The following is a 13,127-nucleotide window of genomic DNA, read 5'->3' on the forward strand; positions in this document are numbered from 1 at the left end:
AACCCCATCTCTACTAAAAATACAAAAAAAAAAAAAAAAAAAAATAGCTGGGCTTAGTGGCATGTGCCTGTAATCCCAGCTACCTGGGAGGGTGAGGCAAGAGAATCACTTGAACCCAGGAGGCAGAGGTTGCAGTGAGCCGAGATCGCACCACTGCATTCTAGAGCCTGGGTGACAGAACGAGACTCTGTCTCAAAAAAAAAAAAAAAAAAAAAAAAAAAAAAGAAAAAATTCCAAAACTCTTCCCACTTTGTGCCATGCAGTTCTCCAGGCACTGGAGCTATAACTGAACAAACAGCCCGAGTCCCTTCCCTCATACAGTTTAAATCCTAATGGACAGAAGGCAGACCCTAAACCAATATTTAATGTGTCATTTTTTTATCTTCTTTCTACATGAGCAACCCAAATAGACTAGTTTAGTGCCAGAAATCTCTTTCTGTTTGCACTCTCGCTCTGGTTCCTGGTTCTGCCAGTGACAGATGTACAGGGATGCAGCTTCTTCAGGATTCTGAGATGCTTTCAGTGGGGAAGGGGCACTTGGATCCACAATAAATAATATAATTTTCTGTGTTTCTGCTCCCAAAGAGGATCCTGCCAAGTACTGAGCTAGTAAATGAACACGCAGAGTTTCTCCTTGCAAATTTTTTTTTTTTGAGACGGAGTCTCGCTCTGTCACCCAGGCTGGAGTGCAGTGGCGCGATTTCGGCTCACTGCAAGCTCCGCCTCCCGGGTTCACACCATTCTCCTGGCTCAGCCTGTCCGAGTAGCTGGGACTACAGGTGCCCGCCACTACGCCCGGCTAACTTTTTTTAGTTTTAGTACAGATGGTGTTTCGCCGTGGTCTCGATCTCCTGACCTTGTGATCCACCCACCTCAGCCTCCCAAAGTGCTGGGATTACAAGTGTGAGCCACCGCGCCTGGCCTCTCCTTGCAAATTTAAATAAGTCTTCTGCTTGCTTTTGTTATCATCAGAAAGTCCGAACTCTGTACCAAAATGTGAGTTTTCTAATTTGCCATACCATAGAAGGGTGTATGTATCCAGTAAGTACAACAGGAAAATAAATGTCTTCCTTTCAGTGAAAGAGCTCTTAGACCCACTGCTTTTTATTCACTGTGCTGCTTGAAGCGAAGTTAGAAAAGGAAAGCTCACTGGGCTAAGTCAGGAGAGCCAAGTCTAGTCCTGCTTGTGCCAGTCACTATATGGGTAACTTTGGGAAAGTCGTTTGCCTCTCCAGAGTTCATTCTCCTCAATTATAAATGAAAATGTTACAACTGAAAATGTATACATTGTAAGCTCTAGTATGTTTCTAATATTCCATTAGTTTCTCCATTTCATAACTTTCATGGTTTTTCCAGTGGCCAGATTTGGGCAGAAAGCACTGATTCAAAAACACAAATTTCCAAGTAGAGAGGTGCAGGGTAAACCTCCATGTAAGCCCGTGGTGAGCGCAGACTGTGAGTGACAAACACGGTGTCAGTGTAAGCTGGAGGTAGTGGGCCAGGAGGATTAAACAGGGTAAGGCAGCTTAGCACTGTGCCTGACGATGCACAGAGTAAGTGCTCAGTAAATGGTTGCTGCTGTTATTAGCATTGTTAACAAAGAACACCTAGACAGCCTTGAGCGCTGGAAGGCACCTCAGACTGTCACAGGGGTTCCTTGCTAGGATTCCAAGGACCCCAGTTTCAGCAGCTTCGCGAACACCCTGAATTGCACACAGATGGCGTGTGTGCTCACATCCTATATTTCTTACACCTTTCAGTAGAGAGGGTCCCTAGTTTCCTTGGCTTCCTCACAGAAAATGCAACAAATGAGCACGGTGCCTGGTCCAGAGGACAGCCTACCTTAGGGCCAGGTGTGTTGACGGAGGTACCTAGAGCTGATATTCATTTCCCTCCCTCCTCAGAACTGTCTTCTCGACCACCTTCTCTCTCCTACAAAGATATGCCAAGCGCTCTTTAGGGACAGTACCGACACTTGACAAATTCAGCTTAGCATGAATGTCACTGAGCTCATGCCCAGTACCAAGTCCCAGGCTAGCAAGTGTAAGGGGTACAAAAACAAGTGGGTGTGGTTGCCGCCCTCTCGGGACTCACATTCTAGTGGAGAAGTCAAACGGACCCAGCTCGGATACAGAGCGGCCCAGGGCAGAGTGCTGAGTCTAGGATTACAGTGCAGGCTCATGGAAGGAGGTGGAATTTGTGCTGGGCCTGTGTCCGAAACTCACAAGCAGGGAGAAACATGTGGGGAGGTTGGCAGTCCAGGCAGAGGCAGGAGCATCATGTCAGCAGATCAGTGGGAAATCTGGTGGGAGTGGAGTCTCTGCAGTGGAGAGAAGGAGGAGATAGCTGTGGCCAGCTTCTGAATACTGAACCTGAGAGGTTTGAGTTTATCAGGTAAAGGAGGAGGACCCTTCACAGATGTTGTTCAGAGTCGTGGGATCCTGCTGGGAAGTGTGGCTGAGCTTTGCTGTGTTGTTCATCCACCTCTGTTTTCTGACTTGGTGTTAGCCACATTTTTTTATGGTAAAATTCAAAAACATAAAATTTACCATTTTAACCATTTTTACAGTGGCATTATCTAACATTCACATTGTTCTGCAACCATCACCACCATCTATCTATATAACTGTTTTAATCTTGCAAAACTAAAATTCTGTATCCATTAAACACAAACTCCCCAGCTCCCCTCCCAGCCCCAGACAACCACCATTCTGCTCTCTGTTTCTGTGACTCTGACTATTCTGGGTGCCTCATATGAGTGGAATCGCGCAGTATTTGTCTTTGTGGCTGGCTTCATTCACTTAGGAACTGTCCCCAAGGTTCATGCGTGTTGTAGCAGGTGATGTGATTCCCTTCCTTTGCGAGGCTGACTGTTCCACTGTGTAGCTAGACCACAGTTGGGTTATCCACTCATCTGCTCATGGGTGCTTGGCTTACTTCCACCTTTTGGCTATTGTGAATAATGCTGCAATGAACACATGGGTAGAAATATTTCTTCAAGACCATGTTTTAGGTCTTTTGGGTATATACTCAGAAATGGAATTGCTGGATCATATGGTAATTCTCTCTTTAATTTTTTTGAAGAATCACCATACTTTTTTGTTTTTTGAGACGGACTCTCACTCTGTCACCAGGCTAGAGTGCAGTGGCACGATCTCGGCTCACTGCAAGCTCCGCCTCCTGGGTTCAAGTGATTCTCCTGCCTCAGCCTCCTGAGTAGCTGGGATTACAGACGCCCACCACCACGCCTGGCTAATTTTTGTATTTTTAGTAGAGATGGGGTTTCACCATGTTGGCCAGGCTGGTCTCGAACTCCTGACCTCAGGTGATCCACCCGCATCGGCCTCCCAAAGTGCTGGGATTACAGGTGTGAGCCACTGCACCCGGCCCACTATACTCTTTATAGCAGCGGCTGCACCATTTCACATTCTCACCAGCAGTGCACAAGGGCTTCATTTTTTCCACATCTTTGTCAATATGTGTTATTTCTCTTTTTTTTTTTTTTAATTGTAGGCATCCTAATGGGTATGATGTGGTTTAGCCAGATTTTAAAGAAGAAAAGTTTAAAGGGTGGCATAGGATAATTAACTTAATGTTTGGGGTAAAGCCCTGCTTTTTTGCCATGCTGTATTTTTTTCTCTTGCTTTTGACCTAGAATTACTTACCTGTGTGTTTCTCTCTATTCAGATGAATCTATAAAATGTACCATATACAATAGTACTGGCATTCAGGTTGGAGCCTACAATTATATGGAGATTGGTGGGACGAGTTCATCACTACTAGACAGCACAAATATGAACTTTAAAGGAGAGCCAGCTTCTAAGTACCAAGCTATCTTTGGTAAGATACCCTGGAAGGACCCAACGCCTAGCAACCTTGAACTTTCTTACTTGTGAGAAGGACATAGTGGAATCTTAAAGTTTCTCTGATAATTCTTCTTGAAAGTTTTCTCACGTTACTTCTGCAAAATATCTTTGTAATTTCCATGTAATTCCTTTGTCATTTATTTCTAATATGGAGATAAGCACAGTATTTAATTTATGGATTTGTTGTGAAAATTAAATAAGTTGATATGTATAAAAAGCTTAGAACACTGCCTGGCACATAGTAAGTTCTATAAGAAGTGTTAAACTTTCATCATTATCATCATCAGTATTACTTCTCAGACCCGGAAGAAATAGCTGTGTCAGGCCCTCATCGAAGGAGATCCTGTAAAAGATAGAAGACTGTGCCCTCCACAGCACTTCTGTAATAAAATCAAGAGGGCTATCTCTTATAGGGTTCTATGGTGCAGACCCATAATGCTAATCCCAAAGTACAGTCTGGAAAAAGTCGTGAGGCCAAAACAACTTGATTAAGAACTCAGCTTTCTAGTTAACCATGGGATTGGCTTTTTTTTTTTTTTTTTTTCCTGTAAAGGAACCAATAGTAAATGTTAGGCCCTGCTGGCTTTGAGGTCTCTCTTGGAACTACTCAACTCTCTTATTGTAGTGCAAAAGCAAGCACAGACAATATGTACATGGATGAGCACGGCTGTGTTCCAATAAAAGTTGATTTACAAATGCTGGCAGGGAGCCAGATTTGGCCCACAGGCCATAGTTGGCCAACCCCTGGTCTAACCTATTTGAAGGACAGCTTTTAAAATACCTAGAACAGAACTTTTGAATGGTCAAGGGCACCGGTGAGAATCTAATGAAACCCAGGATCTACCCCCTACAGAAATATTGACAAAATTTGGAAAATATCTTGGGAAGTTCTTGGACTGCTGACAATCTATAAGGTATGGATAGAGAGAGCCACATCACAGAGGGCTGAGGAAAGAAGAGAGGTTGAAAGGAAGAATGAAATGTTTTCTTCCTTATATTCTGTTTAATGAGGTAGTGAGGGGATTAAGGAATCTTTTTTATTGTGGTGGTTGTACATTTTTATTTGTTTCCTTTTATTATTTTTATGAAGGGCTAAGGGAAGGAACCAGTAGAAGGAGAGAGGTTATGGCTATCGGAGAAGAGGCAATGTCGGTCGGCAGTGGGGTGGGGTAAAGGAGAGGAAGGGACCAAAAACAGACCTTGAAGAGTATAGTTACCTCGTCGCTTGAAAGACAAGGAAGGCTTTGTAACTGAATGGGTTCCCGCCTGCTGGACAATTCCTTGATTAAGTAAGAGGAAAGTGAACTGTTAGGCGGGGGTGGTGGTCAGGAGTTGAGTGGCTTTAACTCTGGCCAGATGTAAGTGGAGAATGTCTAAAAGGAACAAAAATGGTGGTTTTCCCTTTACATCCAGGAAGGTCTAATACCAACAGGGTCACTGGCTAAGATTGAATAGAACACCCAGCCTCATAGCCACACAGGGGTTTTGTTCACAGAGCCATCAGCTGTGGCTCAGGGATGTGTCCACGAGGAGGGAGGAATGCCTTATTCTTTTTTGTTTTGTTTCTGAGACAACATCCTGCTGTGTGGCCCAGGCTGAAGTACAGTGGCACAATCATGGCCCACTGCAGCCTTGAACTCCTGGGTTCAAGTGATCCTCGTGTGTCAGCCTCCTCAGTAACTGGGACTACAGGCATGTGCCACCATACCCAGCTAATTAAAAAAATTTTTTTTTTTTGGTAGAGACAGGGTCTTGCTATGTTGCCCGGGACTGGTCTCGAACTCCCGGGTTCAAGTGATCCTCCTGCCTTGGCCTCCCAAAGTGTTGGGATTATAGGCATGAGCCACCACGCCAGGCCAGGAATGCCCTATTCTAATTCACATAAAGACTCCATGTGGGCTAGCAGGCATGTGAAATGTCTGCCAGTGCATCAACGGCTATATAACTAAGAAGTTATCTTTTTCACTGTCTTCTGGTACTCTTCATTTCACTTGGGTTTTTTAGCAATTCAGGAAGCTGGAATGTTTGAATGGGTTTTAGCTTGATACCTTCTTCTCTTTCCCATTTGGCAGGTAATACCACTAGTCTGACGGATGAACACCTGGACCCAATCAGAGAAAATCTGGGAAAGCACTGGAAAAACTGTGCCCGTAAACTGGGCTTCACACAATCTCAGATTGATGAAATTGACCATGACTATGAGCGAGATGGACTAAAAGAAAAGGTTTACCAGATGCTCCAAAAGTGGGTGATGAGGGAAGGCATTAAGGGAGCCACAGTGGGGAAGCTGGCCCAGGCGCTCCACCAGTGTTCCAGGATCGACCTTCTGAACAACTTGATTTACGTCAGCCAGAACTAACCCTGGATGGGCTACGGCAGCTGAAGCGGACGCTTGACTTAGTGAATAACCCCAGAAAGCTGGCTGCCTCAGAGCATTCAGAATTCTGTCCTCACTGATAGGGGTTCTGTGTCTGCAGAAATATTGTTTCCTGTACTTCATAGCTGGAGAATGGGGAAAGAAATCTGCAGCAAAGGGGCCTCACTCTGTTGCCCAGGCTGGTCTCAAACTTCTGGACTCAAGTGATCCTCCCACCTCGGCCTCCCAAAGTGCTGGGATATTAGGCATTGAGCCACTGCGCCCAGCCAACAATCCGCTCTGAGGAAAGCGGAAGCAGGCAGACCTCTTAATGGCGTAGTACCAATAAAAAAAATGACTCCTAACTGTTTGGAAAGGGAGAGAAGAGATGTCTGAGGGAGGTCATTTTCTTTCAGCTTATGGCATTTCCTAGAGTTTTGTTGAAGCAAGAAGAAAAACTCAGAGAACATAAAATCAACTTTTAAAATTGTGTGCTCTCTTCTTCACGTAGGCTCCCGTTATAAACGAAGTGTAGTAAAATTCTAAGCCCCGTTCAGAGACTTTTTGGATCACAACTGCAGCTCACTGCCACATTACAGGGTTTGTTAACATTAATATCAAACACTGTATCAGTCACTCTAGGCTCTAAGAATCACATGCCGTCTTCAGTCCATTAAATTATCGATTATTTTTTAAATTAATTGAATTTATATTCAGTTTTCAAATTAACGGAATGGATTTAAAGGGGTATTAAGGAGGGGGAAACATCAGAATTTCCCGGGCAGTTGTTGCAAGGAATAGCTACTAACTGTGACTACAGCACAAATTCTTGATTGACTTTTAAAGTTATTTCCTGGCATTCTGGTACCTTCACCCAGCCTGGGCGCCCTGGAGAGGGAACAGGAAATGCTGATCTCTACCCCTGGGTGAGACCAGAACCTCAGGGCTGATACTGTTGAGTGGCTTTCTCGGTTTACTCTGTGTACTGTGAAAGTATTTTCATATTTTTTCTGTGTGCCAGAGTGAAAAAGGACAGCTTCAGAGTGTGGTAATTGTGCCTCTAGCACCCAACCTTTCAAAGCCCACCTGAAACCTGGGGGTGGATGGAAGAACTAGAATAGAAGACAGAGGCTGGGTGGGCCGCTCAGCGTCTCCACTGGCATTTTGCTAAACCGACAAGGAAGGCTGTGTGCTTAGCTCTCCCCAGAGGGAGGGTGAGAAGGGTGTGGTGATGGTCAGTCTGGCTGTGGGAGCAGATTCTGGTGTCTTGGGCTGATAACAGTGTTGTTGATTCTGATTGTGAATCGCCTCAACTCTAGCAGACACATACACACCCCTGAAATGGGGCTGCAGAGCAGGCTGTCTCAGCCTTGCCACTGTCGGCACCTCGGGCTGGGTAATTCTGTGTTGTGGGGACTGTCCTGTGCCTCCTAGGATGTTTGGCAGCATCCCTGCCCCCACCTACTAGATGCCAGGGGCACTGTTCTCCCCCCACTCCCCCGCAGTTGTGACAACAATGTCTCTAAACATTGTCAAATGGTCCAAGGAAAGGGGAAAATTGCCCCGGTTGAGAAGAGCACTGCTGTAAAATAATGAGCCTCGGCTCTCCTGTCCGCACCTGCCCGGTTACTACTTGGCCCCCACGCAGCCTTGGATCCTACAGCCCAAAAGGGAGAACGGAGGGAGGGTCCAGGCTTTGCTGGAGGAGCCTGGGTGAGTTCTGTTTGCTCCTTGTACCACCATCCAAATGGTGTTCTCAAATCTCTTAGATTCCAAAGAGGTTGAATAATTAATATTAAAAGGCAAGAGGGCAAGGCACTTTTTAAAATAAAATTTTATACCACAACTTTAGGCTATTGATGTGATGTGTCACTGGGACAGATGGGGATTCTCCGTGGTGCCTCTGCCACTGAGGCCACGTTTCCTGAGCATAATCCCCTTTTACCCTCCTGCTGCCAAGCAGGAGACGGGATGCTGATGGTGAGAAGAACACCTCCCTGCTGGTGCCTTTTGGCCCTCAGGATGAGAGGCCTGCAGCACTGCTGTCCCTGCGCCTGGCTCTGGGGCCTTCCCTTCACCCCTACTCTCTCAGCACCATGGTGAGAAGAACCAAGTTTGCCCAAGCTCCACAAGAACACTGCTGTTAATGGGCAGAGCCAAGTGAGCATGACGACACAGACCAGCAAAGGAGAACCGAGACTGTCCACACTTGGTTTGGAAACAGGTAATTCACACCCTAGGTTATTGCTGGTAATTGAGACCTACTTCCAGCTCCCACAGTCCTGCTTGGTAGATTTTCCACTTGTTGCTACAATCATCATCTTTGCTTTGGGTGTGTCATGTGAGGTTAGGGTTTCAGGAATAAAATGTTTAATCACAAAATATTTTAGGCAGTATTTTGATGTACATTTTAATGTGTGGTATTTTTGAAAGGAAAAGGGTTTTCTAATTATAATAAAGGCAAAACTAGGAGTGTAAATGTTCAAGATTTTAGAAGCAGCTGATTTCAGAGAAATCACTGAAAGGTTAATGCTACTACAGTGATTTTTACAATATGTAATAATCTAAGTATACGACCAGGTATAGTGGCTCATGCCTATAATCCCAGCACTTTGGGAGCCCAAGCTGGGAGGATCGCTTGAGGCCATGAGTTCGAGACCAGTGTGGACAACATAGCAAGACCCTATCTCCACAAAAACATTAAAAAATATTAGCCAGGTGTGGTGGTATATGCCTGTAGTCCTAGCTTCTTGGGAGGCTAAGGTGGGAGGATCACTTGAGCCCAGGACTTTGAGGCTGTGGGGAGCTGTGATCACACCATGCCTCAATAATAATATCATCATCATCATCATCCAAGTATAGAGTCCTGAAATTGAGAGCTCAAAACTCCCCTCTGCCACTTCTCAGCTGTGTTACCCAGGGCTTGCTTCCTGGCCTTTCACCATCATTATCCAAGTATAGAGTCCTGAAATTGGGCAGCTCAAAATTACTTTTCAGCTGTGTTACCTAGGACTTGCTTCCTAACCTTCCTTAGCCTCACTTGCCTCATCTATAAATGGAGAGTGCAATAGCACAGAAGGCTGATGTGAAGATTAAAGAAATATGATGCATCATAAGGTGCCTGGCACAAAAATGGCAGTTTTTTAAACTGCACAATCTTGCTATATATAAAGAACTGGTTGTCAGGTATGTTACTTAAAAATAGTGACACCAGGCTGGGCGCGGTGGCTCACACCTGTAATCTAGCACTTTGGGAGGCTGAGGCGGGTGGATCACCTGAGGTCAGGAGTTCGACACCAGCCTGGCCAACATGGCAAAACCTCATCTCTACTAAAATTACAAAAATTAGCCGGGCATGGTGGCAGATGCTTGTAATCCCAGCTACTCAGGAGGCTGAGGCAGGAGAATTGCTTGAACCCGGGAGGTGGAGGTTGCAGTGAGCTGAGATCGCGCCATTGCACTCTAGCCTGGGCAACAAGAGCAAAACTCCGTCTCAAAAAAAAAAAAAAAAAAAAAAATAGTGACACCAATAACCTAAAAACTCAGTGCTACTGTTTTTTATTAGCACAAGGGTAACTGGTGTTGAAACTGTACAGACAGCTATTTTTATCATTTCTGAGATGAAACCCCAATCAACATATCAGGAAAAAAGGAAATAACCTCACCAAAGATTTCTGAAAGTCAAATGATATTAAACTCAAACATTATATATGTCTCTTTCCTTTTATGCAGGAATTAATGTGATAGATTTATGTTGAGAGTAGAATATGACAACTTTTGCATAGTCTGTATTTAGGCCCAAACTGCCTTTACTACTCAAGAAACTCCAATGGGCCAGTAAGGACACTGCAGGTGACAGAAATTTCTATGAGTGTAACACCTACAAGCACTGTGCTCACAGAACTGACTGTTACACCAAAAAGGTCTCTTGGAGGAAAAGAAATGCAATATGCAAAGAAGCTGTTGTCTCCAATTATTCAAGCCAAGGCTGCAACAGGAGACACAAATCTGCCAGTTATTTCCAATTGAGGCAGAACGATAGACTTAAAAAGCAATAGTGCTTTCAATTAGATAATGTCTATAACCTTTATAAAGCTGCAATTATACAGTCAAAGAAAAAAATTGTGGTAAAACATACATAAAACTTATCACTTAAACCACTTTTAGGTGTGTAGTTCAGTGGCATTAAGTACACTCACAATGTAATGCAGGTATCACCAAAATCCATCTCCAGGACTTTTTCATCTCTCCAAACTGAAACTCTGTCCCCATGAAACACCAACTTTCCATTCCCCCTTCCACCAGCCCCCAACAACCCCCATTCTATTTTCAGTCCCTATAAGTTTGACTCCTCTAGGTACCTTATTATATAAGTGGAATCACACAGTATTTGTCTTTTTTGACTGGCTTACCTCCCTCAGCATAGCGTCCTCCAGGTTCATCCATGTAGTACCATGTGTCAGAATTTCGTTCTTTGTTCAGGCTAAAACATGTTCCCTTGCATGCACAGACAACATTTTGCTTATCCAAGTATCTGTTTTTGGACATTTAAATTGCTTCCACCCTTTTGGCTATCTTGAATAGTGCCACTGTCAACATGAGTGTAAAAAGATTTCTTCTTGTACACCCTGTTTTAAATTATTTTGGGTTATATACCCGGGAAAGAAAATGCTGGATCATATAACTGACTTTTTGAGGAACCGCAATACTGTTCATCACAGTGGCTGCACCATTTTACATTCCCAACAGCAATATACAAGGGCTTCAATTATCTCTACATCTTCGCCACCACTAATTTCTGGGAGTTTTGCTAGTAGCCATCCTAATGGGTTTGAAGTGGTATAAAGAAAATTTAGATCCCATCATCTCTGAAAAAGCAAATACACTTCCACCGTTAGCAGCCTGCCCACTCCGGAGCCCCGCCCACTCCGGAGCCCCGCCTGGACGCCCACCCAGCGAGGGCGCTATGGCTGGCGGCCTCGCCTCCTGGAAAGGCCATGGTCGCTGAGGCGACGAGCGAGGGCGGGGTAGCGCCGACTGGGACACTCACCCCAGGAGCCAGAGCCAGCACCGAGAGGGGACGGTCTATGCGGGTGCCGGCCGTTCCAGGACTGCGAAACCACGAGCTGAGTTTCGGTTGCCCACGGGAAAGCTCCCGGTAGTGCGTGGCTTCGGGGGCGGGGCGGGCAGAGGGCGGAGCAGGATGGAGCGGCGAGGTGGGCGGAGCAGAGGGCGTGGCTTCGGGGCAGAGTGGGCCGGGTACCGCGCATGGTCTTAGCGCATGAGCGCTCCCGGCAGCGACGCGACCTGTGACCATGGTGGCTGTGCTGGGTGACCGGGGCGTGTTGCGCCTGCGGCTGCTGCTCACAGCGCTGAAGCCCGGGATCCACGTCCCACGGGCCGGACCCGCGGCCGCGGCCGCGTTCGGGTAATGGCGGCCACCTCGCCCCGGGGATCCCCAGCGTCAGCGCGCTCGAGGGGAGGCGGGAGGGGCGCGTGCCGACAGCAGGAGTTCCCGGCGCGCGGGCACGGGGCGTGGGCGCGGCCTGGCCGCCCTGTTGCCCTTTGTGCCGCGAGACCCCGATCCTGGGGGCCAGCCGCACTTGGTGCTCGAGCCTCTCTATCGTGCATGCGCCTCGGTCAGCCTCAGTTCAAGGAGTCTGGAGCCGTGGAGGCTTGGGCTATGGAGTGCAGCCCCTTCAGTGTGCAGACCAGAAAGACCCAGGGAGATACATTTGCCTGTAGTGTAGACTCACCCGTGACGGAGCACGGATTAGAATCCCAACGCCCTTATTAGTCCATTGCTCTGTCCAGAGTCCACACCGAGGGGATAAGGACAATAATCTCTTCTTCCTGTTATGTCAGAAGTCAGCCTGAGCCTGAGTACCGCTAAGGCTTTAATCACGGGTCCTGAGAACCCTAAATCTTCTCTTTGCTTGCTGATCTCATACCTTAATATGCAAAAGAATCACGTTGGGAACTGTGAAAATTCGGAATCCTGGGCCTCACTCCCAGAGGATCTGATCTACATGTGTGGAGATGCCCAGGAATCTGCTTTATTCTCTTTTGTTCTCCCACCTGTCCCCCCATTTCAGGTAAAACAATAACAAAAAACTGGATTAATTTCTGACCTTCTATCTTGAAAATGGGTACTCTTGGTCCCAAGAGATACTGGGTAGAAATGTGGATGGATAGAGCAGCATGAAGCTTGTTTTACTTTATTCTCTGCATACATCCCTACACACATGCAAACACGTATACAAGGAACGTACACAGTGCATGCGCGCAGTTAACTGTTGATGGGCTACTTTCATGAAGTCAGTACTAGATAGGTGCACAGCGTTTAGAACGTTACTTGATCCAACATAGAACCTTTTAGTTTGAAAATTTGATTTAGAAGGAGAAAAGAGGGCTAATCTGACCAGCTTTTAAAATTTCATATTGCAATTAACTAGCTCTTTTAATTTCAGAATTGTAAGATGGTCAGGGCTATTTTGATAGATAGAAAAACATGTCAATGGCTACAGCTGTATAAATTAACAGTGAAAATGATTATTTTTTCCAGTTCCCTGTGTGCAGAAAGGCATTGAAATAAGTTACTGTGATTGTACCAATATAGTTTTTTTTTTTTTTTTTTTGAGATGGACTCTCACCTTTTGCCCATGCTGGAGTGCAGTGGTGTGATCTCGCTCACTGCAACCTCTGCCTCCCAGGTTTAAGTGATTCTCGTGGCCTCAGCCTCCTGAGTAGCTGGGATTACAGGCACCTGCCACCATGCCCGGCTAATTTTTGTGTTTTTAGTAGAGACGGGGTTTCACCATGTTGGCCAAGCTGGTCTCTGTAGGGTCCAGCCCCACGGGGTCGGTGGGTCTCTCCCCGTGTGCAGAGATGAGAGGTTGTAGAAA

General features: G+C 46.0%; 2 protein-coding genes and 1 long non-coding RNA gene across 9 annotated transcripts in view; 2 read left to right on the plus strand and 1 right to left on the minus strand.

Moving 5' to 3' along the window:
- Positions 1–8,068, plus strand: part of RIPK1 (receptor interacting serine/threonine kinase 1) — a 48,354-nt gene extending 40,286 nt beyond the window's left edge. For 3 of the 5 annotated variants that reach the window (XM_030817242.1, XM_030817244.1, XM_030817245.1), the window contains 2 exons: positions 3,688–3,840; positions 5,939–6,930. In XM_030817242.1, the coding sequence (XP_030673102.1) occupies positions 3,688–3,840; positions 5,939–6,225 (440 nt within the window). In that variant the 3' untranslated portion in view covers positions 6,226–6,930. Of the gene's footprint in view, positions 1–3,687; positions 3,841–5,938 lie in introns of all 5 variants that reach the window. The other 2 variants (XM_003272202.3, XM_030817243.1) reach the window with 2 other exon arrangements.
- The window catches only part of LOC115836337, a 35,604-nt gene extending 24,229 nt beyond the window's left edge, over positions 1–11,375 (minus strand). Inside the window, exon 1 of the long non-coding RNA XR_004031334.1 lies at positions 11,273–11,375. This is a non-coding gene — a long non-coding RNA (uncharacterized LOC115836337). The remainder of the gene's footprint in view (positions 1–11,272) is intronic.
- An 88-nt stretch (positions 11,376–11,463) lies between these two features.
- The window catches only part of BPHL (biphenyl hydrolase like), a 36,939-nt gene continuing 35,275 nt past the window's right edge, over positions 11,464–13,127 (plus strand). For 2 of the 3 annotated variants that reach the window (XM_004088721.3, XM_030817246.1), the window contains exon 1: positions 11,464–11,650. In XM_004088721.3, coding sequence (XP_004088769.2) covers positions 11,538–11,650 — 113 coding nt within the window. In that variant the 5' untranslated portion in view covers positions 11,464–11,537. Of the gene's footprint in view, positions 11,651–12,193; positions 12,318–13,127 lie in introns of those variants that run through there. The other variant, XM_030817247.1, reaches the window with a different exon arrangement.

Source organism: Nomascus leucogenys, chromosome 8 (genome assembly GCF_006542625.1).
Source record: "Nomascus leucogenys isolate Asia chromosome 8, Asia_NLE_v1, whole genome shotgun sequence".
Lineage (NCBI taxonomy): Eukaryota > Metazoa > Chordata > Mammalia > Primates > Hylobatidae > Nomascus > Nomascus leucogenys.